The sequence below is a fragment of the Coregonus clupeaformis genome, chromosome 24 (genome assembly GCF_020615455.1).
Source record: "Coregonus clupeaformis isolate EN_2021a chromosome 24, ASM2061545v1, whole genome shotgun sequence".
Classification (NCBI taxonomy): Eukaryota; Metazoa; Chordata; class Actinopteri; order Salmoniformes; family Salmonidae; genus Coregonus; species Coregonus clupeaformis.
Genome location: NC_059215.1, coordinates 16,706,532 through 16,734,518, shown reverse-complemented (window position 1 = coordinate 16,734,518; position 27,987 = coordinate 16,706,532). Strand labels below are relative to the sequence as shown.

Genomic DNA, 27,987 nt, shown 5'->3' with positions numbered 1-27,987 from the left:
AATCTTTGGAGGGAGCTGAAAGTCCGTATTGCCCAGCGACAGCCCCGAAAGCTGAAGGATCTGGAGAAGGTCTGTATGGAGGAGTGGGCCAAAATCCCTGCTGCAGTGTGTGCAAACCTGGTCAAGACCTACAGGAAACGTATGATCTCTGTAATTGCAAACAAAAGTTTCTGTACCAAATATTAAGTTCTGTTTTTCTGATGTATCAAATACTTATGTCATGCAATAAAATACAAATTAATTACTTCAAAATCATATCAAATACTTGTTCTCCCCACTGTATGTTTTTCCAGCAGCAGACTATGATCGATAATGTCAAAACCATACTGAAGTCTAACAAAACAGCCCCCACAATCTTTTTATCATCAATTTCTCTCAGCCAATCATCAGTAATTTGTGTAAGTGCTGTGCTTGTTGAATGTCCTTTTCTATAAGCATGCTGAAAGTTTGTTGTCAATTTGTTTACAGTAAAATAGCATTGTATCTGGTCAAACACTAATTGGCAACAGGTTAATTGGTTGGCTGTTTGAGCCAGTAAAGGGGACTTTACTATTCTTTGGTAGCGGAATGACTTTTGCTTCCCTCCAAGCCTGGGGGCACACACATTCTAGTAGGCTTAAATTGAAAATATGGCAAATAGGAGTGGCAATATCGTCCACTATTATCCTCAGCAATTTCCCATCCAAGTTGTCAGACCCCGGTGGCTTGTCATTGTTAATAGACAACAATAATTTGTTCACCTCTTCCACACTCACTTTACGGAATTCAAAATTATAATGCTTGTCTTTCATAATTTGGTCAAATATACTTGGATGTGTAGTGTCAGCAATTGTTGCTGGCATGGCATGCCTAAGTTTGCTAATCTTGCCAATGAAAAAATTATTAAAGTAGTTGGCAATATCAGTTGGTTTTGTGATGAATGAGCCATCTGATTCAATGAATGAGTTTGCCTTTTTTCCCAACATTTAATTTCAGGTGCTCCAAAGCTTTTTACTATCATTCTTTATGTCATTTATCTTTGTTTCATAGTGTTGTTTCTTCTTATTATTATTCAGTTTAGTCACATGATTTCTCAATTTGCAATACGTTTGACAATTGGTTGTGCAGCCAGACTTATTTGCCATTCTTTTGCCTCATCCCTCATCCCTCTTAACCATACCATTTTTAAATTCCTCATCAATCCATGGGGATTTAACAGTTTTTACAGTAATTTTCTTAATGGGTGCATGCTTATTAGTAACTGGAATAAGCAATTTCATAAATGTGTCAAGTGTAGTGTCTGTTTGCTCCTCATCACACACCACGGACCAACATATATTCTTTACATCAACAACATAGGAATCACTGCAAAACTTATTGTATGACCTCTTATACACAATATTAGGCCCAGACTTTGGAACTTTGGTTTTCCTAGATATGGCTACTATATTGTGATCACTACATCCAATGGATTTGGATACTGCTTTCAAACAAATCTCTGCAGCATTAGTAAAGATATGATCAATACATGTTGATGATTTAATTCCTGGACTGTTTGTAACCACCCTTGTAGGTTGACTGTTAACCTGAACCAGGTTGCAGGCACTAGTTACAGTTTGAAGCTTTCTCTTGAGTGGGCAGCCTGATGACAGCCAGTCAATATTTAAATCACCCAGAAAGTATACCTCTCTATTGATATCACATACATTATCAAGCATTTCACACATGTTATCCAGTACTGACTGTTAGCACTTGGTGGTCTACAGCAACTTCCCACCAGAATTGGTTTTAGGTGAGGCAGATGAACCTGTAGCCATATTACTTGAACAGTATTTAACATGAGATCCTCTCGTAATCTTCACAGGAATGTGGTTCTGTATATAAACAGCAACACCTCCACCATTGGCATTTCTATATTTTCTGTAAATGTTATAACCTTGTATTGCTACCACTGTATCATCAAAGGTATTATCTAAGTGAGTTTCAGAGCACTTTTCTTCTGGGATGCTTACTTGTTTTTAGTGCTTTACTGGGAAGCTTAGCAGCAGTAGATGTGCTCATGTTCTTTATGTTAGTGCATGTTGAGCTGCACACAGTGGACTGCCTCCTCGGGTACACCGGCTCAGTGCTAACAGTATAAATCTGGTTCTTAGGCACATGATTACTGCACACAATAGCTGTAGGATCATCAGTGGCATTCAGGACAGTCAGAGGGACATAAATTAGGTTACTTATATTGTGTCTACCGACGCCCCTGATGTAGTGTACATTTGCTGAAGCATTTTGACAACTCTGCCTCACAATGATAGGGATTAGATGAGCTGGGCTTGGGTCATTGCTAAGTCATTGTCTCAACGCAGCCTTATAATGTTGTGAAAGGACTTCACTTTGTGCACAGGGGCATTGTCATACTGAAACAGGAAAGGGCCTTCACCAAACTGTTGCCACAAAGTTGGAAGCACAGAATCGTCTAGAATGACATTGTGTGCTGTAGCGTTAATATTTCCCTTCACTGGAACTAAGAGGCTTAGCCCGAACCATGAAAAACAATCTCCCAGACCATTATTCCTCCTCCACCAAACCTTACAGTTGGCACTATGCATTGGGGCAGGTAGCATTTTCCTGGCATCCGCCAACCTTGAAGCGTGATTCATCACTCCAGAGAACGCATTTCCACTGCTCCAGAGTCCAATGGCGGCGAGCTTTACACCACTCCAGCCGACGCTTGGCATTGCGCATGGTGATCTTAGGCTTGTGTGCGGCTGCTCGGCCATGCAAACCCATTTCATGAAGCTCCAGACGTACAGTCGTGGTCAAAAGTCTGCTGCCTCAGTTTTGATGATGGCAATTTGCATATACTCCAGAATATCATGAAGAGTGATCAGATTAATTGCAATTAATTGCAAAGTTCCTCTTTGCCATGAAAATTAACTTTTCCACTGCATTTCAGCCCTGCCACAAAAGGACCAGCTGCCATCATGTCAGCGATTCTCTCGTTAACACAGGTGAGAGTGCTGACAAGGACAAGGCTGGAGATCACTCTGTCATGCTGATTGTGTTAGAATAACAGACTGGAGGCTTTAAAAGGAGGGAGGTGCTTTAAATCATTGTTCTTCCTCTGTTAACCATGGTTACCTGCAAGGAAACACGTGCCGTCATCATTGCTTTGCACAAAAAGGGCTTCACAGGCAAGGATATTGCTGCTAGTAAGATTGCACCTAAATCAACCATTTATCGGATCATCAAGAACATCAAGGAGAGAGGTTCAATTGTTGTGAAGAAGGCGTCAGGGCACCCAAGAAAGTCCAGCAAGCGTCAGGACCGTCTCCTAAAGTTGACCAATGCCTTTTCCAGCATGATGGAGCACCTTGCCATAAGGCAAAAGTGATAACTAAGTGGCTCGGGGAACAAAACATCAACATTTTGGATCCATGGCCAGGAAACTCCCCAGACCTTAATCCCATTGAGAACTTGTGGTCGATCCTCAAGAGGCAGGTGGACAAACAAAAACCCACAAACTCCAAGCATTGATTATGCAAGAATGGGCTGCCATCAGTCAGGATGTGGCCTAGAAGTTAATTGACAGCATGCCAGGGCGGATTGCAGAGGTCTTGAAAAAGAAGGGTCAACACTGCAAATATTGACTCTTTGCATAAACTTAATGTAATTGTCAATAAAAGCCTTTGACACTTATGGAATGCTTGTCATTATACTTCAGTATACCATAGTAACATCTGACAAAGATATCTCATAACACTGAAGCAGCGAACTTTGTGACGACCAATACTTGTGTCATTCTCAAAACTTTTGACCACGACTATACAGTTCTTGTGCTGACGTTGCTTCCAGATGGAGTTTGGAACTCAGTAGTAAGTGTTGCAAATGAGGACAGACGATTTTTACGCGATACGCACTTCAGCACTCGATGGTCCCATTCTGTGAGCTTGTGTGGCCTACCACTATCATTCTGCCCTGGTCCCTAGTGTCTGGCTGCTCTCCCTCCCTCCCTGGTCAGTAGTCACCTTGGCAACCTGCATCATTATGCTCCTATTCTCTCTCTTACTTTGCCTCTCCCATTCTCTCTCTCACTTTGCCTCTCCCATTCTCTCTCTCACTTTGCCTCTCCCATTCTCTCTCTCACTTTGCCTCTTCCATTCTCTCTCTCACTTTGCCTCTTCCATTCTATCTCTCACTTTGCTCTCCCATTCTCTCTCTCAATTTGCCTCTCCCATTCTCTCTCTCACTTTGCCTCTTCCTTATTTGATCTCTCTCTCTCTCTCTCTCTCTCTCTCTCTCTCTCTCTCTCTCTCTCTCTCTCTCTCTCTCTCTCTCTCTCTCTCTCTCTCTCTCTCTCTCTCTCTCTCTCTCTCTCCCTCTCACTATCTTGAGAATGCCAACAGACCAAAGATTATATCATAACCCTATTCCCTGTCCCGTCTGTTTGACCAGGATACTCAGTCCACCAATGTCTATCCAGATGACAATGTCTCAGTGTTGATGGATGACACCTCCAGCCAATCATCAGCGGCGGCTGACAGTGAGGAGGAAAGGAAGAGTGCCTTAGAGAAGAGCATGTAAATGGTTCACCTTTAATTACACAACACTGCCCTTACTACACCTTACTCTAAAACTGACCAAAGTTTGATGTACAACACAGCATTTCCATAAGCATCATGTATGGCTACATACAATGAGAGTCACTGTGTAGACGTATCTTAAAGGGGCAATCTGCAGTTCAAACAATTACAAATGCCTTCACCACACCACTGTTTTGGTGAATAGCTGAGGAATGGGACTGGTGAAATGAGCTATGGATGCAAGGACTGAGCATCAATTATATCAAAATGATAGTTTTAACCATGTTTTGAGGCTATACAGTGTTTGTTTACAATTATAGTGTTGGAGTGAAACAAGCTTATATTTTGGGGTTTGATGGGGAAAGACAGTTGAACTAACCTCATTAAATATTTACAAGTTATATTATAGACGGGTTGATTGTTTAGCAAAACAACTGACACGTGCGCAACTACAGGGCAAAACAGACGGGTTGGCTTAGACTGTTGACATATATATATATATACAGTATGGAGAACAAGTATTTGATACATTGCCGATTTTGCAGGTTTTCCTACTTACAAAGCATGTAGAGGTCTGTAATTTTTATCATAGGTACACTTCAACTGTGAGAGATGGAATCTAAAACAAAAATCCAGAAAATCACATTGTATGATTTTTAAGTAATTAATTTGCATTTTATTGCATGACATAAGTATTTGATACATCAGAAAAGCAGAACTTAATATTTGGTACAGAAACCTTTGTTTGCAATTACAGAGATCATACGTTTCCTGCAGGTCTTGACCAGGTTTGCACACACTGCAGTAGGGATTTTGGCCTACTCCTCCATACAGACCTTCTCCAGATCTTTCAGGTTTCGGGGGGCTGTCGCTGGGCAATACGGACTTTCAGCTCCCTCCAAAGATGTTCTATTGGGTTCAGGTCTGGAGACTGGCTAGGCCACTCCAGGACCTTGAGATGCTTCTTACGGAGCCACTCCTTAGTTGCCCTGGCTGTGTGTTTCGGGTCGTTGTCATGCTGGAAGACCCAGCCACGACCCATCTTCAATGCTCTTACTGAGGGAAGGAGGTTGTTGGCCAAGATCTCGCGATACATGGCCCCATCCATCCTCCCCTCAATACGGTGCAGTCGTCCTGTCAACTTTGCAGAAAATCATCCCCAAGGAATGATGTTTCCACCTCCATGCTTCACGGTTGGGATGGTGTTCTTGGGGATGTACTCATCCTTCTTCTTCCTCCAAACACGGCGAGTGGAGTTTAGACCAAAAAGCTCTATTTCTGTCTCATCAGACCACATGACCTTCTCCCATTCCTCCTCTGGATCATCCAGATGGTCATTGGCAAACAATTTTTTTTTAAATCCATGACGACGTAGTGTGCTACTAATGGTTTTCTTTGAGACTGTGGTTCCAGCTCTCTTCAGGTCATTGACCAGGTCCTGCCGTGTAGTTCTGGGCTGATCCCTCACATTCCTCATGATCATTGATGCCCCAAGAGGTGAGATCTTGCATGGAGCCCCAGACCGAGGGTGATTGACCGTCATCTTGAACTTCTTCCATTTTCTAATAATTGCGCCAACAGTTGTTGCCTTCTCACCAAGCTGCTTGCCTATTGTCCTGTAGCCCATCCCAGCCTTGTGCAGGTCTACAATTTTATCCCTGATGTCCTTACACAGCTCTCTGGTCTTGGCCATTGTGGAGAGGTTGGAGTCTGTTTGATTGAGTGTGTGGACAGGTGTCTCTTATACAGGTAACGAGTTCAAACAGGTGCAGTTAATACAGGTAATGAGTGGAGAACAGGAGGGCTTCTTAAAGAAAAACTAACAGGTCTGTGAGAGCCGGAATTCTTACAGGTTGGTAGGTGATCAAATACTTATGTCATGCAATAAAATGCAAATGAATTACTTAAAAATCATACAATGTGATTTTCTGGATTTTTGTTTTAGATTCTGTCTCTCACAGTTGAAGTGTACCTATGATAAAAATTACAGACCTCTACATGCTTTGTAAGTAGGAAAACCTGCAAAATCGGCAGTGTATCAAATACTTGTTCTCCCCACTGTAATTAATTTAAAAGTCAATAAATTGATGTAACAACTGCAGATTGCCCCTTCAAGCGGACAAGACTGTTTGGAAAGACTTTGTATTGATGGGGGTGACCAACAGTCAGTATCATCTCTCTGTCCAGGTATGTACTGAAGGAACTCATAGAGACAGAGAAACTGTACGTGGAGGACCTGGGGCTCATAGTAGAGGTGAGAGTACAGTATTATAACCATATCCAATGACAGCAATATCAACAGCAGCAGAAGAAACCACCGTTCTACTGCTGGAGTTTGAAATCTATCAACTTTTGTATCAACCAAGGCATAAGAACCGGCACCCACTTATTCAATTACTTGATCTGAAAATCCTTGCATCACAACACCTTCACTTTCTTTCAAAACATCTTGGTCTGCCTCCAAAAACAGATATTTTTTTTTATTGGGGTGATTTTATTAATATATATATTAGTATCATGTTTCAAAACTATTAATCTGACAGAGGATGATATATTGTAGGTGAACAAATGTAAGACTTCAGAAAGTTAATTTTGGCCCAGTGTTGCTATAGCAACATAATAGCGACATGCCTATGTTTGTAAAGCTTTTCTAAGTCAGAAATAGTTGTTTTACAGGTAGGTATGTACAGTATATATGACGATAATACATAGGCTTTAGCTCAATGGGTTAACATAGTCTTGTTCTGTGCAGGAGACCTGGGTTTGAATCCCAGTATGTCCAGTATATGAGATCTGAGGTTGGGTGTGTGTTTCCTCTACAGGGCTACATGGCCACTATGACTATTAAAGGTATACCAGACGACATGAAGGGAAAAGACAAGATCGTGTTTGGAAACATTCATCAAATGTTCGACTGGCATAAAGAGTGAGTATCGGAGATACTGTACAGTGCGCATGGTATGTGCGCATAGTGCGTGTGCGTGTGTGTGCGCGTGGTGTGTGTGTAACCTGTCTCTCTCTCTCTAGCTACTTCCTGGGCGAGCTGGAGAAGTGTATAGAAGAACCAGAGAGACTGGCCCAACTTTTCATAAAGCATGTGAGTGTACACACACACGGACACACACACACACACACACACACACACACACACACACACACACACACACACACACACACGGACACGGAAACAAGGACACACACACACAGACACATAGTGTAGGTGTTTCCTGTGTCCATTTGGTGTCAGTTGGGGTAAATAGCTGTAAGGAAACACATGAAAAGCTCCTGTATCTCCACCAATGTGCCGTGCACCTCTCTTTATTACAGCTGCTAGCATTCTCCCCCTCACTCGTACCCTCACACACGCACTCACTCGCACCCTCACACACACACACAAACACACGTTTCCCCTTCCACTTCCTTGTTATTGATAGCAAGGGTCTCAGACCTGCCTGTGTTTTGCTAGCCACAGACAGGCTTGCTAGCTTCCTGACCAGCCCAGACAGGACCGGTCGGTCAGGAAGTGTGTGTGTGTGTGTGTGTGTGTGTGTGTGTGTGTGTGTGTGTGTGTGTGTGTGTGTGTGTGTGTGTGTGTGTGTGTGTGTGTGTGTGTGTGTGTGTGTGCGTGTGTGCGTGTGTGTGTGTGTGTGTGGCTGGACCGAGCAGTCAGGAAGCATGCGGAGAAAAACAGCTGCAGTCTGAAGGAACAAGCCACATGAATAAGAATCAGTAATAATAAACACCTGACTAGACTCTTTGATGTGGAGGCTATTTTCCACCAGCCCTAAAGACGATTATTTCTGCCCATGTACTGTTTCTGGTCGATAAGCTGTTGATCAACAGAGATTTTTTTTGTGAGCGGTCCCAAATATACTGAACAAAAATATAAACGCAACACGTAAAGTATTGGTCCCATGTTTCATTTCCTGAAATAAAAGATCCCAGAAATGTTCCATACACACATAAAGCTTATTTATCAAATTTCTTTACATCCCTGTTAGCGAGCATTTCTCCTTTGCCAAGATAATCCATCCACCTGAGAGATGTGGCATATCAAGAAGATGATTAAACAGTATGATCATTACACAGGTGCAACTTGTGCTGGGGAGTTTTGTCACATAACATGCCAGAGATGTCTCAAGTTTTGAGGTAGTGTGCAATTGGTATGCTGACTGCAGGAATGTCCACCAGAGCTGTTGCCAGAGAATTGAAAGTTAATTTCTCTACCATAAGCCGCCTCCGTCGTTTTAGTGAATTTGGCAGTATGTCCAACCGGCCTCACAACCGCAGACCATGTTGTGTGGGTTGTGTGGGCGAGCGGTTTGCTGATGTCAACATTGTGAACCGAGTGCCCCATGGTGGCAGTGGCATTATGGTATGAGCAGGAATAAGCTACGGACAATGAACACAATTGCATTTGAACCGTTGGCAATTTAAATGCACAGAGATACTGTGACGAGATCCTGAGGCCCATTGTCAGGCTATTCATCTGCTGCCATCACCTCATGTTTCAGCATGATAATGCACAGCCCCATGTAGCAAGGATGTGTACACAATTCCTGGAAGCTGAAAATGTCCCAGTTCTTCAATGGCCTGCATACTCACCAAACATGTCACCTATTGAGCATGTTTGGGATGCTCTGGATCGAAGTGTACAACAGCATGTTCCAGTTCCCGCCAATATCCAGCAACTTTGCAAAGCCATTGAAGAGGAGTGGGACAACATTCCACAGGCCACAATCAATAGCTTGATCAACTCTATGTGAAGGAGATGTGTCGCGCTGCAAGAGGCAAATGTTGGTCACACCAGATACTGACTGGTTTTCTGATCAACATCCCTACCTCTTTTTTTAAGGTATCTGTGACTAACAGATGCATATCTGTATTCACAGTCATGTGAAATCCATAGATTAGGGCCTAATTTATTTATTTCAATTGACTGATTTCTCTATATGAACTGTAACTCAGTCAAATCTTTGAAATTATTGCATTTATATTTTTGTTCAGTATACATACAAGACCGTAAATACACAACTTGAAGTAACCACATATTTAGCACCCCCACAATTTTTTTAACATTTACGTCATTTAGCAGACGCTCTTATCCAGAACGACTTACAGTAGCAATTAATACCTTGCTCAAGGGCTCATCGACAGATTTTTCCCCTAGTCGGCTCGGGGATTCAAACCAGCAACCTTTCGGTTACTGGCCCAACACTCTTAACTGCTAGGCTACCTGCCGCCCACACACACTCATACACAAACAAAACAGCTGATTTCTATCCCTGGCACTACCAGAGCTTGCCCTCGCCATACAGTACTGACCTGTTCACAACAACACATGGACTGCAGCGTTTCATCCTCACAGCTCCCTAGCCCCCGGCCCATAGACATCCTATAACTCCCCTGCCTGCCTGCTCAGGTGCTGGTCTGGTCTACAGGCTATAGAGCTAAAGAGCTTCAGATGAATTGCAAGGTTGAAGGTAGAGTTAGGCTGCTCTGCTGTCAAAGGCTCTGGTTATGTGGAGGATAGCAGGACAACATTGTGGGTAAATTATACATAACCTGCTGTTTATTCACAGGTAACTCCATTACTGCTTACAGACACACAGACACACACACACACAGACGCACACACACACAGACACACACACACACACTAGGTGTGTTACCACTCCCAGGTTTACCACAGCTGTTCTTCTTTCATCTGACAATTAGTCACACTAGACTGGACCAGAGGAGGAGAGAGAAGAGAACGAAGAGAGAGAGGGGCAACTTCAAAGTCTTGCTTAAAGACAAATAATAGTTTATTTGTTCTGTTCATTCCTTTTAATGGGTAATGGCTCAGAGAAAGACGTCATCACACATTGATATTTGTAGATTCCAGATACATTTTCGCCAGTCAAACAGACATATGAATTTGTGCTAAAAGAGAGAGTTATGTTTTGTCTAATAAGGTTGACTCCATTGTGAAGTTTTGTTACCTTCCATTTTGTAACCCCCTCGTTTTGCAAACCCTTCGTTTTGTAACTGTAGCGATGGGATGGACGGAGTCAGGCGCAGGAGTGTGAAGAAGGAATATGCTTTATTCAGCCCAATAAGGTAGTCCGCAACAATGCGTAAACACGATCCCAGTGCAACTTCAATGCGTACTGGGAACCAAACATACACAGGTAAATATTCCCGGCGATAAAATAACAAAAATGCTCAACCGAGCGATACCTCCACAAAGTAACAATAACACACAAGGACATGGGGAGCAGAGGGAATACTTATACAGAGACTGATGAGGGGATACAGTGAGGGAAAAAAATATTTGATCCCCTGCTAATTTTGTACGTTTGCCCACTGACAAAGAAATGATCAGTCTATAATTTTAATGGTAGGTTTATTTGAACAGTGAGAGACAGAATAACAACAACAAAATCCAGAGAAACGCATGTCAAAAATGTTATAAATTGATTTGCATTTTAATGAGGGGAATAAGTATTTGACCCCCTCTCAATCAGAAAGATTTCTGGCTCCCAGGTGTCTTTTATACAGGTAACGAGCTGAGATTAGGAGCACACTCTTAAAGGGGAGTGCTCCTAATCTCAGTTTGTTACCTGTATAAAAGACACCTGTCCACAGAAGCAATCAATCAATCAGATTCCAAACTCTCCACCATGGCCAAGACCAAAGAGCTCTCCAAGGATGTCAGGGACAAGATTGTAAACCTACACAAGGCTGGAATGGGCTACAAGACCATCGCCAAGCAGCTTGGTGAGAAGGTGACAACAGTTGGTGCGATTATTCGCAAATGGAAGAAACACAAAAGACCTGTCAATCTCCCTCGGCCTGGGGCTCCATGCTAGATCTCACCTCGTGGAATTGCAATGATCATGAGAATGGTGAGGAATCAGCCCAGAACTACACTGGAGGATCTTGTCAATGATCTCAAGGCAGCTGGGACCATAGTCACCAAGAAAACAATTGGTAACACACTACGCCGTGAAGGACTGAAATCCTGCAGCACCCTCAAGGTCCCCCTGCTCAAGAAAGCACATAAACAGGCCCATCTGAAGTTTGCCAATGAACATCTGAATGATTCAGAGGAGAACTGGGTGAAAGTGTTGTGGTCAGATGAGACCAAAATCGAGCTCTTTGGCATCAACTCAACTCGCCGTGTTTGGAGGAGGAGGAATGCTGCCTATGACCCAAGAACACCATCCCAACCGTCAAACATGGAGGTGGAAACATTATGCTTTGGGGGTGTTTTTCTGCTAAGGGGCAGGACAATTTCACTGCATCAAAGGGACGATGGATGGGGCCATGTACCATCAAATCTTGGGTGAGAACCTCCTTCCCTCAGCCAGGGCATTGAAAATGGGTCGTGGATGGGTATTCCAGCATGACAATGACCCAAAACACATGGCCAAGGCAACAAAGGAGTGGCTCAAGAAGAAGCACATTAAGGTCCTGGAGTGGCCTAGCCAGTCTCCAGATCTTAATCCCATAGAAAATCTGTAGAGGGAGCTGAAGGTTTGAGTTGCCAAACGTCAGGCTCGAAACCTTAATCACTTGGAGAAGATCTGCAAAGAGGAGTGGGACAAAATCCCTCCTGAGATGTGTGCAAACCTGGTGGCCAACTACAAGAAGCGTCTGACCTCTGTGATTGCCAACAAGGGTTTTACCACCAAGTACTAAGTAATGTTTTGCACAGGGGTCAAATATTTATTTCCCTCATTAAAATGCAAATCAATTTATAACATTTTTGACATGCGTTTTTCTGGAACTTTTTGTTGTTATGCTGTCTCTCACTGTTCAAATAAACCTACCATTAAAATTATAGACTGATCATGTTTTTGTCAGTGGGCATACGTACAAAATCAGCAGGGGATCAAATACTTTTTTCCCTCACTGTATGTACCAGGTGTGTGTGAAAACAAGACAAAACAAATGGAATGATGAACAGAGGAGCGGCAGTGGCTAGAAGGCCAGTGACGATGAATGCCGAAGCCTGCCCAAACAAGGAGAGGAGGCAGCCTCGGAGGGATCCGACTTTTGGCGACGCACAGCGCGCAGGAGGTGGACGTGGGCGGCGTTCCACCGCAGGAGTTCTGCTCTGCCGGGCTGAGCTTCTTAGAGAAGAAGGCACAAGGGCGGAGCTTGGGTGGCGTGCCCGAGCGTTGAGATAGGACAGCACCTATCCCTACCTCGGACGCATCCACCTCCATTACGAACAGTAATGATGGATCAGGATGGGCCAGTACCGGGGCTGAGGTGCACTTTGCCTTCAGGTTACTGAAAGCCTTGTCAGCCTCAGCAGACCAGCGGAGCCGAGACGGCCCACCCTTCAACAGAGAGGTGATGGGAGCTGCGACCTTGCCAAAGCCCCAGATAAACCTCTGATAGTAATTGGCAAAGCCAATAAAGCGCTGCACCTCCTTCACCGTGGTGGGAGTCTGCCAATTCCGCACGGCAGAGATGCGGTCTCCCTCCATCTCCACACCTGAGGTGATGATGTGGTATCCAAGGAAGGAGACAGATTGCTGGAAGAACAGACATTTCTCTGCCTTGGCGTACAGGTCATGCTCCAACAGTCGCCCAAGCACTCTAAGAACCAGGGACACATGCTCTGCACGCGTAGCTGAATACACCAGGATGTCATCGATGTAGACCACCACACCACGACCAAACATGTCACGAAACACCTCATTCACAAAGGACTGGAAAACTAATGGAGCATTCATCTACCCGTACGACATCACCAGGTATTCATAATGCCCCTTGGTTGTGCTAAATGCTCTCTTCCATTCGTCCCCTTCCCGGACCCGCACCAGGTTGTACGCACTCCTGAGATCTAATTTCATGAAGAAGCGCGCCCCATGCATTGACTCGATTACAGATGGAATGAGGGGTAGAGGATAACTATAGCGAATTGTCCCCTTGTTAAGTGTTCGGTAATCACATTTACATTTACATTTTAGTCATTTAGCAGACGCTCTTATCCAGAGTGACTTACAGTTAGTGAGTGCATACATTTTCATAGTGTATAGGGGTAAGGTGACTAGGCAAAAGGATATAAGATAAAAAGAGTAGCAGCAGCTTGTATGTGAGTCGGTGTGCGTGTGTGTAGAGTCAGTATAAATGTATGTCAGTGGAGGCTCCTTAGAGGAGGAAGGGGAGGACCATCCTCCTCAGTGAATTTCATAAAAATAAAAATAGTGAAACATAAAAAAAGCACTTTACTAAATATATTCATGTCACCAAATAATTGATTAAAACACACTATTTTGCAATGAAGGTCTACAGTAGCCTCAACAGCACTCTGTAGGGTAGCACCATGGTGTAGCCGAAGGACAGTTAGCTTCCGTCCTCCTCTGGGTACATTGACTTCAATGCAAAACCTAGGAGGCTCATGGTTCTCACCCCCTTCCATAGACTTACACAGTAATTATGACAACTTCCGGAGGACGTCCTCCAACCTATCAGAGCTCTTGCAGCATGAACTGACATGTAGTCCACCCAATCAAAGGATCAGAGAATGAATCTAGTAGTGAAAACATATGCTACATCTAGCTAGTGAGTAGTTGACTGAAAGAGAGAGAAAGAAATTGAAATTGGTTTATTCAAAAATTAAGGAGAAGCGAGAGAGAGAGAGATATTTCAATGCAAGGGCACAGACCCCCATCTTTCTTCTTCACGAAAAAGAACCCCCTCATGGGATGAATCATTCAGCTTTTACAAAAGTGTTTTCCTCTAGTTTGTGGGCCTATCTGGAATCTAAAGCTGTTATTAACTGCATTACATATTTAAGCAATAAGGCCTGAGGAGGTGTGGTATATGGCCAATATACCACGGCTAAGGGCTGTTCTTATGCACGACGCAACACAGAGTGCCTGGACACACCTCTTAGCCGTTGTGACGAGTACTGAGGATACGAAGAGGCAGGACGCAGACGCAGGAATCAACAATGTAAAGGTTTACTTAACACTAGGTGCAGGTGCACTGGAGGTGATTAGGGTGCGTTGGGTTTCCATTCCGGTGTTGCCGAGGTGGTGAGCTCAGACCGGTGGCTCAGTAGACCGGCGAATCAGAGCGCCGGAGGGGAGCAATGGGAGGAGATGTGACAGCCGTGGTATATTGACCATATATCACAAACCCCGGAGGAGCCTTATTGCTATTATAAACTGGTTACCAACGTAATTAGAGCAGTTTAAATAAATGTTTTTTTCATACCCGTGGTATACCATGGCTTTCAGCCAATCGGAATTCAGGGCTCGAACCACCCAGTTTATAATCACAGTTTTGTAACACAATAAACGTCTACTTCTAGGGGTTTCTGTTTTGAAAGTATTTTGAATCTAGTTCAATATGTTCAAAGCAGTTATGGATAGTGCTGTGTACAGTACTGTTTATTTTCTGATATGATAAATTGCTATAAAGTTGACTGTCTGTGTGTGTGTTTGTCTTGCAGGAGAGGCGCCTCCACATGTACGTGGTGTATTGCCAGAATAAACCCAAGTCGGAACACATCGTCTCCGAGTACATCGAGACCTACTTCCAGGTTAGTATCTCTTAGCAAACATACAGCTAAGTCCACCATACATCACTGTTATCTTACTGAATCTCTCGTTTGAAAATACAATTCAGTTTCATTAGACTCCCTTTGCTGGAATGTTATTTCCTATTGTGGTAATGACATGTTTGGTCACGTTGATTGGTGGTTGTAGTAATGTAACATGTCACATTGATAGGCTGTGGGAATAATGCTGTGCTTTGTTGATGTGGTTATGTGAAAGTAATAACATGTCATATTGATGGGTGGTTGTGACAATGAGTCTGTATGTTACATGAAGACAAGTCATATTGATAATATATGGTTGAGGTAATGAGTCTGTATGTCACATGAAGACAAGTCATATTGATAATATATGGTTGAGGTAATGAGTCTGTATGTATCCCAAACCATGTCATAATGCTATGCCATATAATAAAGTATGTAATTATGCCATATTGGATGTTGTAGGAAAGCAATGTTATGGTTGGTCATATTAATGACATTTTGAGTTATATCATATTGATATACACTGAATGAACACAACATTAAGAACAACTTACTAATATTGAGTTGCACCCCCCCCCCCCCCCCCCTATCAGGAGCTAAGGCAACATCTGGGTCACAGATTACAACTCAACGACCTGCTGATCAAACCAGTCCAGAGGATCATGAAGTACCAACTGCTGCTCAAGGTGACACACACACACGTATACACACGTATAGTATACACACACACAAGCACGTACACACAAGAACGTACACATGCGCGCACGCATTTAGACAGACACAAACGCATGCACACGTTGACATACACACACACACACACACACACACACACACACACACACATACGGACGGATGAATGTAAGCGCACACACATATACATGGATATACGACACACTGACACACACACAAGTGCAGACACACACAGACACACAGACACAAAATGGCGAAGAGGCATTTTATTTAGACCTCTTTTGGAAATAAATACTGGCCGTAACGGGAGTAAATTAACATAGTTGCTCAGCGAAACCCCATATTTGGTGCGTAACAAACGTATTTTGACATCATAGCGCTTGCAGAGCTGTGTAATGGGAGTTTGAATTGGAACTTCCTGGACGTTAGAGAGGAGACACGTCATACTCATCGTTAAAGCACAGATACTGGGGCAATGAACATGGTCATAAAACTATCACCTAGTGCCAAGCTTGTACTCTCTCTGGTATTCAAATTGATCTGGGAAACTAAAAAAGCATCATCCAGATGTCCTCACCTTACATAACATTGACTGGAATGGTTCTGACTCTATGCTGTGTTTATGTGAACAGGACTTCCTCAAGTATTACACCAAAGCTGGGATGGACACAGAAGAGCTGGAGGTGGGTGTTGTTCTGATACAGCTTATGATATTATTACACTGTTTCTACAATGCATCTACTATGTAAGTTCTCTAGGAACAGGCGAATACTAGAGCATGTGAGGCTCTGTGTTATTTTGTTGAGTTGAAGGGTTCTCTCTAGTCAAACAACCTGTATTCAAGATTTGCTAGTTTTAAGGATATCTCTCTCTCTCTCTCTCTCTCTCTCTCTCTCTCTCTCTCTCTCTCTCTCTCTCTCTCTCTCTCTCTCTCTCTCTCTCTCTCTCTCTCTCTCTCTCTCTCTCTCTCTCTCTCTCTCTCTCTCTCTCTCTCTCTCTCTCTCTCTCTCACACACACACACACACAGAAAGCGGTAGAGGTGATGTGCTTTGTGCCCAAACGCTGTAATGACATGATGAACGTGGGACGCCTGCAGGGCTTTGAGGTAAGGCACTGGAACTTAGGCCTCAATTTCATCCATATCGTGGAACTTCAGTACCATTGAAATATAAAGGCAATGTTTCCTAGTTCGCAAAGACTGCAGTCACGTTAAACGCTGCATATGTCAGCTCAATTGGAAATTATCTTCACATTTCTATAGCGCTGAACTTCCGTGGCAATAATTGAATCGAGCCCTAGGTCCCTCTTTCAAATACTCCACATTCCTAGTTCTCATAAGTTATGTAATGCACTGTAAGCCAGTCTTTCCCAAACCTCTCCTCAAGTAACCCCAGGCCCAGCCAGTCGATTTATTTGATGTACTCCAGAACTAGAACTGTTGATTCAACTAATGAGGGGTTTAGTGATTAGGTGATCATTTGAATCAGGTCTGCTAGTTCTGGAAAACATAAAGTAACTGGCCGGGGGCTCGAGCAGAGGTTTGCAAAAACACTGCTGCATGCCATAATTAAGCCATATAATAAACCCCTATCCTCTATTCATCCTCTGTCTCTCCCTCCATCCTTCTTTTTGTCCCCAGGGTAAGATCACGGCACAGGGGAAGCTGCTACAGCAGGACACCTTCACAGTGATGGAACAGGACAGCAGCTTCCTGTCCCGAGCCAAGGAGAGGCGGGTCTTCCTGTTTGAACAGCTGGTCATCTTCAGCGAGCCAATCGACAGGAAGAAAGGGTTCTCACTTCCTGGTTACACCTTCAAGAGCAGCATCAAGGTGGGTCTCTTCTCTTCTCTTCTCTTCTCTTCTTCTAATTCTTATTCTCTTCTCTTCTTCAATTTCAGATTAGATTGAATGTAGAAACTTCAATAAAAGTTAGAAACAAAACAATACAATTTGACTGTTGTTAGCTACATGGCTTCTCTTTCCCCAGGTAGTGAATTGCATAACCCAGTGTTTCCCAAACAGTTAGTGAGTGCATACATTTTCATACTGTATAGGGGTAAGGTGACTAGGCAAAAGGATATAAGATATAAAGAGTAGCAGCAGCTTGTATGTGAGTCGGTGTGCGTGTGTGTAGAGTCAGTATAAATGTATGTCAGTGGAGGCTCCTTAGAGGAGGAAGGGAAGGACCATCCTCCTCAGTGAATTTCATAACAATAAAAATAGTGAAACATTAAAAAAGTTATCCTTTTTAGATAAAACTTTACTAAATATATTCACGTCACCAAATAATTGATTAAAACACACTATTTTGCAATGAAGGTCTACAGTAGCCTCAACAGCACTCTGTAGGGTAGCACCATGGTGTAGCCGAAGGACAGTTAGCTTCCGTCCTCCTCTTGGTACATTGACTTCAATGCAAAACCTAGGAGGCTCATGGTTCTCACTCCCTTCCATAGACTTACACAGTAATTATGACAACTTCCGGAGGACGTCCTCCAACCTATCAGAGCTCTTGCAGCATGAACTGACATATAGTCCACCCAATCAAAGGATCAGAGAATTAATCTAGTAGTGAAAACATAAGCTACAGCTAGCTAGCACAGCAGTGTATAAAATGTGGTGAGTAGTTGACTAAAAGAGAGAGAGAGAAATTGAAATTAGTTTATTCAAAAATTAAGGAGACGCGAGAGAGAGAGAGATATTTCAATGCAAGGGCGCAGACCCCCGTCTTTCTTCTTCACGAAAAAGAACCCCCTCATGGGATGAATCATTCAGCTTTTACAAAACTGTTTTCCTCTGGTTTGTGGGCCTATTTAGAATCTGAAGCTGTTATTAACTGCATTACATATTTAAGCAATAAGGCCTGAGGTGTGGTATATGGCCAATATACCACGGCTAAGGGCTGTTCTTATGCTGTTCTCTTCTCTTCTCCTCTTCTAATTCTTATTATCTTCTCTTCTTCAATGTCAGATTAGATTGAATGTAGAAACTTCAATAAAAGTTAGAAACAAAACAATACAATTTGACTGTTGTTAGCTACATGGCTTCTCTTGCCCCAGGTAGTGAATTGCATAACCCAGCGTTTCCCAAACTCAGTCCTGAGGAACCAAAGGGGTTTACGTTTAGTTTTTTTCCCCTAGCACTACACAGCTGATTCCAATAATCAAAGCTTGATGAAGAGTTCATTATTTGAATCAGCTGTGTAGGGCTAGAACCAAAACATGCACCCCTTGGGGTCCCCAGGACCGAGTTTGGGCAACGCTGGCATAACCAGTCGGTGTAAACAAACAAAATGTTTGTCCAAATCTAACGTTGTGTGCAAGTTACATAACCACCAGCAGTCCGAGACACATGGACAGGGTTGTGAGTGTTCTTGGAAGTCTCTGAAGCATCCGTGTCTGTTCTTTGTTCAGTTGGTGTTGGTGAGGTATTTAATGACTTGCTCTCCTCCACCAGATGGTGGTAAGATGTGGTCTGTCCAGGTGGATGGAACGTTACAGGAATGTTCAGATAGAAATGTATCACGTAGATCAGATATGATTGGAATAGGTAATCGTGTCAACTCTATTAATCCTATCAGCAATGTTCAGAATGTTCACTCAATACTAAGGCTGCTTTCCCAAAATTCCCAGGTTTTCCAGAAATTCTGGTTGGAGGATTCACGGATTCCTTCCTTATTCCGGAAAATCTTCCAACCAGGATTTCTGGAAAACCTGGGAATTTTGGTTAAGTAACCAGAATTGTGCAACCCTACTGCATACACGTGCGGTGTGTTCCAGGTGAGCTGTCTGGGGGTGGAGGATCCAGTGGAGGGGGAGGCGGACCGCCTGGTGCTGACATCACGAGGAACTGATGGAAGCATGGTGCGCTACGTGCTGCAGGCCACCTCCCCAGAGGTCTGCAGGGCCTGGGTCGATGATGTGGGACAGATCTTGGAGACCCAAAGGAACTTTCTCAACGGTAGGATGGAAAAACACAACGGCTTTACTTTCAGGATTCATATCTAGACCCCCATGCTGCCAACGTGCTCAATGGTAGGGCTGGAGACCCAGATAGACAAAACCTAAACAGTAAACAACCACTTACCGTTATTCATGTCTGGCCCTTCTGCTTGAGCTCAACTTCCTCCAATGGTATGATTGGAGACATACTGATGGCAAAACAATCCTTTACCAGTCACATGTCTGATGTTTAGGCCTTTTAGCTTTGGTCTCTCTTGCTTCTTATGCAATGTGAGCACTGAGCAGTAATGTTAGCCAAAAGCAGTTCAGTACCAAGTTCACTTACACACAACATGAAACTACAATGACCAATACTCATAAAAAAACACTTTCAAAATAAAAATGTGCCTGGTCTAAATCCTCTCTCCGTCTTGTGCCATCCATTCATCCAGCCCTCCAGTCTCCCATTGAGTACCAGCGGAGGGAGAGTAACAGCAAGTCCAACAGCATGGGCCGGAGCATGAGAGCCCCCCTGTCTGCGGCCACCGGCCCCCTGCGCCCCCACTCTTCGGCCTCCATTGACCGCCAGCGCCTGCCCTGCCTCCTGTCTTACAACACCTCCCTCCCCACCCTCTACCTGCCCAGCCAGGGCGGTCAGGTAACCTGCCCCCAGGGACCTGGTGAGACACACACACCCCAGGAGGTAAGGTCACACATGCAAACTGTACACACACACACTGCTGGCGGTAAGGGGTCCAGTCACACACACAGACGGCAGACGCAAGCAAGCACACACACACACACACACACAGAGACACACACACACCTCAGTGACCTACAGCTGTCAGACACATTGCTTCTGTTTGACCAAAAACAAGGAGACGCTGCTGTCCCCGTTTAGCTCGCTGGACTGGAATGGGCTCTGGCCAAGCCTGACCGAGTGTACACATCTACACTACAGACTATATCACATAGACCACAACATCCACACTACAGACTACATTACATAGACCACAACATCCACACTACAGACTACATTACATAGACCACAACATTCACACTACAGACTACATTACATAGACCACAACATCCACACTACAGACTACATTACATAGACCACAACATTCACACTACAGACTACATTACATAGACCACAACATTCACACTACAGACTATATCACATAGACCACAACATCCACACTACAGACTACATGTCATCCTTTAATTAATATCCTAATCTGAAAATCTGAAATAATCTGAGATCTCATGCAACGATAAAGATTAACAATAATTTGTTTGCTCTCAGCTCTCAGTATGCGATGTTTAGATGTGTTGTGTTGTGTGTGTGTTCGCAGTCTCCTCTGGTCAGTAGGAACTCCCAGGCAACAGTCTGTCAGTCTCACATCCAGCTAGCCTTCACCGACCAGTCTGGCCTGTCTCACTACTCCAGGACCCAGACCCCCCTGCAGTGCCAAGCTGTTTCCAATGGGCTGTACAGCACACAGGTATACGCACATACACACACACACACACACACACATGCAAGCGCACAGATGCACGTGCACACACACACACATGTGTACACGCACAGACTAGGGTTGAATGGCGGGAACCCGGTTACCGAGATTTACCGGGATTTACCGCCTAAAATCACTCCCTTTTCCCAGGATAAGAAACCAGTAAATTAGAAAAAATTATTTATATGAACAGCATTGGGTGAAATGGAACTGCTAAATTATATGCAATGTTTAAATCTGTCTTCTCTATGGCCTCTGCATGATGAATCAATGCTCAGGGTGGGGACAGACAGCCTATCTCAGTATGGAGCGCAGTTCACAATGCATATAGACCTATCATCTCATCATGGTAACTGTTGTACTTGTGACAGGTAGGCCTGTATTTGTTGCAGCATAGTCTATCGCTATAGTAATATAAAGACCGAATGCAGGTCTAATTTACCCATCTCCATCTGCCTATTAATATCGTTGCTTTAAATCAGTGCACGAGCGAGCACTCTCTCGCAGTCTTTCTCTCTCCACCAACTCCATTCAAATTGCATCCAAAATAGATAATCCTGTTCTAGATTGATATATAGCCCTATATATAGATGACCTAGCCTACCTCTTTCAGGTAATACATTAAATGTATTAGTAGCCTTATATTTAGCTAATTAATTATGGGTTATGCATAATAGCTTCTAACTTATAGCCTCTGTCTCTTGCGCAATACGCACACACCTGTGCTCCGCTGGCCTCTCTCCTTAAAAAACACTCCTTAGCTCTCGGAGTCCCATGCAGGAAAAGCTAGACTGTAATTTTTGGGGGGTCATTTCTTATACCAATAGATTATTCGAAGAGGGACGCACGCTCTTGTTTGCTGAATGTTCAATAAAGCAGCCAACAGAAGTTAGAACTCATGGGTAGTTTGAAAGAAGAGCGAACACGCGATGGTGGTAGGCTATAGCAGTTACTTATTCAGACCCATAACCATTCAATCTTCGTGAAGAGAAGTGAAAGCCTTCTGCATCTACAGTGGGGAAAAAAAGTATTTAGTCAGCCACCAATTGTGCAAGTTCTCCCACTTAAAAAGATGAGAGAGGCCTGTAATTTTCATCATAGGTACACGTCAAATATGAGAGACAAATTGTGGAAAAAAATTCCAGAAAATCACATTGTAGGATTTTTAAGGAATTTATTTGCAAATTATGGTGGAAAATAAGTATTTGGTCACCTACAAACAAGCAAGATTTCTGGCTCTCACAGACCTGTAACTTCTTCTTTAAGAGGCTCCTATGTCCTCCACTCGTTAACTGTATTAATGGCACCTGTTTGAACTTGTTATCAGTATAAAAGACACCTGTCCACAACCTCAAACAGTCACACTCCAAACTCCACTATGGCCAAGACCAAAGAGCTGTCAAAGGACACCAGAAACAAAATTGTAGACCTGCACCAGGCTGGGAAGACTGAATCTGCAATAGGTAAGCAGCTTGGTTTGAAGAAATCAACTGTGGGAGCAATTATTAGGAAATGGAAGGCATACAAGACCACTGATAATCTCCCTCGATCTGGGGCTCCACGCAAGTTCTCACCCCGTGGGGTCAAAATGATCACAAGACCGGTGAGCAAAAATCCCAGAACCACACGGGGGGACCTAGTGAATGACCTGCAGAGAGCTGGGACCAAAGTAACAAAGCCTACCATCAGTAACACACTACGCCGCCAGGGACATAAATCCTGCAGTGCCCTGCTTAAGCCAGTACATGTCCAGGCCCGTGCTAGAGTGCATTTGGATGATCCAGAAGAGGATTGGGAGAATGTCATATGGTCAGATGAAACCAAAATAGAACTTTTTTGGTCAAAACTCAACTCGTCGTGTTTCGAGGACAAAGAATGCTGAGTTGCATCCAAAGAACACCATACCTACTGTGAAGCATGGGGGGTGGAAACATCATGCTTTGGGGCTGTTTTTCTGCAAAGGGACCAGGACGACTGATCCGTGTAAAGGAAAGAATGAATGGGGCCATGTATCATGAGATTTTGAGTGAAAACCTCCTTCCATCAGCAAGGGCATTGAAGATGAAACGTGGCTGGGTCTTTCAGTATGACAATGATCCCAAACACACCGCCCGGGCAACGAAGGAGTGGCTTCGTAAGAAGCATTTCAAGGTCCTGGAATGGCCTAGCCAGTCTCCAGATCTCAACCCCATAGAAAATCTTTGGAGGGAGTTGAAAGTCCTTGTTGCCCAGCGACAGCCCCAAAACATCACGCTCTAGAGGAGATCTGCATGGAGAAAGGGCCAAAATACCGTGTGTGAAAACCTTGTGAAGACTTACAGAAAACGTTTGACCTGTGTCATTGCCAACAAAGGGTATATAACAAAGTATTGAGAAACTTTTGTTATTGACCAAATACTTATTTTCCACCATAATTTGCAAATAAATTCATAAAAAATCCTACAATGTGATTTTCAGGATTTTTTTTCCTCATTTTGTCTGTCATAGTTGACGTGTACCTATGATGAAAATTACAGGCCTCTCTCATCTTTTTAAGTGGGAGAACTTTCACAATTGGTGGCTGACTAAATACTTTTTTTCCCCACTGTAATTCTAGTCTGATATTATTCAAGGTTGTCATTAGAATGACGAAGATAAGGACAACAAAACGTATTTAATTTAACTGTTAAAAGCGATGAAGGAATGAAGCAACAATATAGAGAGAAAGAGGAGGTAGGCTAATAACATTAGGGGAAATATTATGAAAGGTATATATGCATCAACCTACTTATTATACATATAGGCCCTATTATATTTCAAAATGTAAATCAAATTCGCTAGCCTATACTTGTAACTTTGTAGGCCGCATGTGCTGCACCAGAATCGCATGTTCTCTCCCTGCTTTATCATGGTTTGAACGATGTGAGTAATTCCAGTCCATATAATACAGTATAATACAATACAGTACAGTAATTACATTTACATTTACATTTAAGTCATTTAGCAGACGCTCTTATCCAGAGCGACTTACAGGAGCAATTAGGGTTAAGTGCCTTGCTCAAGGGCACATTTACGTCATTTAGCAGACGCTCTAGTCCAGAGCGACTCACAAATTGATGCATTCACCCTATAGCCAGTGGGATAACCACTTTACAAATTTTTTTTTGGGGGGGGGTAGAAGGATTACTTTATCCTATCCCAGGTATTCCTTAAAGAGGTGGGGTTTCAAATGTCTCCGGAAGGTGGTGAGCGACTCTGCTGTGTGTGTGGGGGGATACAGTTCACACTCAAAAAGATTAGCCTACTGGAGCTAGTTTCATTTATTTATCCAAGAGAGCATCGCTAGGCCTATATATATATATATATATACACTGCTCAAAAAAATTAAGGGAACACTAAAATAACATGAATGAATGAAATAATGAACCTGCTTTCATCTGTGAAGACCACAGGGCGCCAGTGGCGAATTTGCCAATCTTGGTGTTCTCTGGCAAATGCCAAACGTCCTGCACGGTGTTGGGCTGTAAGCACAACCCCCACCTGTGGACGTCGGGCCCTTATACCACCCTCATGGAGTCTGTTTCTGACCGTTTGAGCAGACACATGCACATTTGTGGCCGCTGGAGGTCATTTTGCAGGGCTCCTCCTGCTCCTCCTTGCACAAAGGCGGAGGTAGCAGTCCTGCTACTGGGTTGTTGCCCTCCTACGGCCTCCTCCACGTCTCCTGATGTACTGGCCTGTCTCCTGGTAGCGCCTCCATGCTCTGGACACTACGCTGACAGACACAGCAAACCTTCTTGCCACAGCTCGCATTGATGTGCCATGCTGGATGAGCTGCACTACCTGAGACACTTGTGTGGGTTGTAGACTCCGTCTCATGCTACCACTAGAGTGAAAGCACTGCCAGCATTCAAAAGTGACCAAAACATCAGCCAGGAAGCATAGGAACTGAGAAGTGGTCTGTGGTCACCACCTGCAAAACCAGTCCTTTATTGGGGGTGTCTTGCTAATTGCCTATAATTTCCACCTGTTGTCTATTCCATTTGCACAACAGCATGCTTCCTAAGTGGACAGTTTGATTTCACAGAAGTGTGATTGACTTGGAGTTACATTGTGTTGTTTAAGTGTTCCCTTTATTTTTTTGAGCAGTGTATATATATGGGCTTTTATGTTTTTCTGTCATGCATAATGTGCAGTAGCCTATATCATATATATATATTGGATAACGGCACAATCATTTGGGCTTTTTGGGGCTTGGCCTCATTAAATGTCTTTAACGTAGGGCTCATTAAATGTCTTTAATGTAGGGCTCATTAAATGTCTTTAACGTAGGGCTCATTAAATGTCTTTAACGTAGGGCTCATTAAATGTCTTTAACGTAGGGCTCATTAAATGTCTTTAACGTAGGGCTCATTAAATGTCTTTAACGTAGGGCTCATAAAATGTCTTTAATGTATGGCCCATCAGGCTCAGGTAGCATCAGGCTTGAATTTTCGATCAAAACTCTAATCAAATCCAGACACAGGCCTATTTATATGCTTTATAATGCTTTTGAATGACACTTCCGGTTTTGGCGGGAAATACCAGGTTACCTGATTTATTCTCGGGATGGAACATTTGTAAAATACCAGGAAAATATTCAACCCTAGTACAGAGGCATGCACACACACACACAGCTCGCACCATACACCCAGAGAAATACACAAATGCAAGGATACAAAACCAGAGGCCAGTTACTTTTCCTAGAACCTATTCCCCTGCTTCATTATGGGAAAGCATGCATGCTGAAATGTAATTATATATTTTACACATCAGTACATTTCTATCTGCTTTCTAGTTTTATTGTACGTATTATATCACCCATGGCAAGAACATTTATATAAATAATAAATAATGGTTCATTGTAGGAGGTATAATTATAATTCCTATATGCTCATTTACGTTCATTAAAATATGAAAGGCTTCAGTAAATGCTAACCATTTGTACAGGAATAGAGGAGCAATTCAAAGAGAAGGAATCTGCATCAAAATGAGAGGTAGGCTACTACTCCCCCTGTTGGCCAGAAACAGAAAACGGAATTATTCTTCAGAATGAAAGAGCATTGGGAATACTGTAGAGGAGTTTTGTCTGAAACAATATGAAGAACCACAAATTGGAGGGATTTTACATATAAAATAAGATTTGAAAAGTGGTAACCAACAGGTGTGTTGCTGTACACGAATTGCTCTATTTAGCCACAACTCATCATCATGATCATCATCCATCTCTCCTTTCAGACTGGGGAACAATAAAGCTAGCTAGCTAGGTATCCTGTTGTTGACCTCTGTTGAGTGTCTCAGACCAACCATAAACTACACAACCCTCTGTCTTCACTAATATAGACCATCTCTGCTTGTACTTAGTGAGTGGTGCCGACAGACTAACATTTGTTCTGACAAGCTGGTTTGCTGTTCTATGTATTTGCTCAGGCTGCATGGGGCCTATGGGTACATAACAAACAGGAAAGAGGCTGACCCAGAGAAGGAAGTCCGAAAGTCAAAGATGCCTATCAATGGCCTAATTGTTCTCTCTCTCTCTCAACACATTGTGTTGTTGTGACTGATATTGTTAACGGAAAAAACAAACCACAAATGGCTGTTGCTGATATAGTAGCTCACTTGCTAAGCATATTCATTCTTTAACATTTCCCCTAAATTCCCCCTGAAAATATTTTCTGACATCTAGATTTCTACCCAGAGTTATTCACAATGGCTATAGTGAGGCATGTGCCTCTATTCGAGAAAAGAAAAAAAAAACGTGAATTAGTACTAGTTATTTAGGTTACATTTCATTCAATCTATCAACATTTCAAGTTATAAACATATTTTAATCCTCCTCTCCTCCTCTCCCCCAGCAGAGAGCAGGAGAGGGCTGCCGTGGCAGAGGGCTGCCTGCTGAGGCTGGACCTCCTCCTGTATCCATCCCTGGTCCCTCGGCAGGCCGGCGCTCCAGCAACCTGGCCCAGCTCAATGAAGATGACCTATGAACCGTGACCGCTAGGAGGAAAACTGGAAGGTCATGGACCTCCACAGCTAACACAAAGAGAAGCAGGAGGACCTCATCTAGACCTAACGTCTGTTGATGCTATTGTAATGTTAGGGTCCTTTTGAAGATGGATGGATGACTCTCTGTATGGAGCAAGGACTGGATGGAGGCTGCTTTTTCAGACTGTTACAGGACGGTTCACTGGCATTCTTAGAAAAATACCCCAGGATTCTAATGGGCTGAAATTATAAAGCGTCATCAGATTTTTTTTTTTGCGACGTGAAGCGAGGTTGAAGACATGTGTAGCACCCAGCTGGATGATGCAATGGCTGAGTGTATGATTAAAACTCAATGGACATCAGGGTTTATAATGACTGATGACTTTGCTAGTTTTATTGTTAGAGAATTTCTATACAGTATCTATTGTACTGTCTATCTAAAGGCCAGGGGATTTGTTCACAGGAAAATAAAATGTCCATTCACGATTGGGGGGGTCACTGGAGAAGTGTGTGCATGCGTGTGTGCGTGCGTGTACGTAAAATGCATCTGTGTGTGTACGCATGTCTGTAAAATGTGTCTGTGTGTGTGCGTGTGTACAGGATAGGCCATGGAACTTTTTGCACAAACATGCAGATAAAAGCACTCCACCCTGAAGAGAATAGGACCGTGGATTTGAACGGCTCTTTTATTTCAACTCTCTCACACTGCTGGATTCTTCTAATCCTCCT

General features: G+C 43.3%; 1 protein-coding gene across 2 annotated transcripts in view; it reads left to right on the top strand.

Annotated features, from left to right (window-relative positions):
* LOC121537888 (rho guanine nucleotide exchange factor 25-like) overlaps positions 1-27,735 on the top strand; it is a 37,332-nt gene extending 9,597 nt beyond the window's left edge. Inside the window, exons 3-15 of one of the 2 annotated variants that reach the window (XM_041845531.2) lie at positions 4,429-4,553; positions 6,744-6,810; positions 7,379-7,482; positions 7,584-7,653; positions 15,016-15,105; positions 15,699-15,791; positions 16,428-16,478; positions 16,824-16,901; positions 17,436-17,627; positions 19,577-19,757; positions 20,191-20,441; positions 21,094-21,243; positions 27,132-27,735. In XM_041845531.2, coding sequence (XP_041701465.2) covers positions 4,429-4,553; positions 6,744-6,810; positions 7,379-7,482; positions 7,584-7,653; positions 15,016-15,105; positions 15,699-15,791; positions 16,428-16,478; positions 16,824-16,901; positions 17,436-17,627; positions 19,577-19,757; positions 20,191-20,441; positions 21,094-21,243; positions 27,132-27,260 — 1,581 coding nt within the window. In that variant the 3' untranslated portion in view covers positions 27,261-27,735. Of the gene's footprint in view, positions 1-4,428; positions 4,554-6,743; positions 6,811-7,378; positions 7,483-7,583; positions 7,654-15,015; positions 15,106-15,698; positions 15,792-16,427; positions 16,479-16,823; positions 16,902-17,435; positions 17,628-19,576; positions 19,758-20,190; positions 20,442-21,093; positions 21,244-27,128 lie in introns of both variants that reach the window. The other variant, XM_041845530.2, reaches the window with a different exon arrangement.
* Positions 27,736-27,987: the final 252 nt, after the last annotated feature.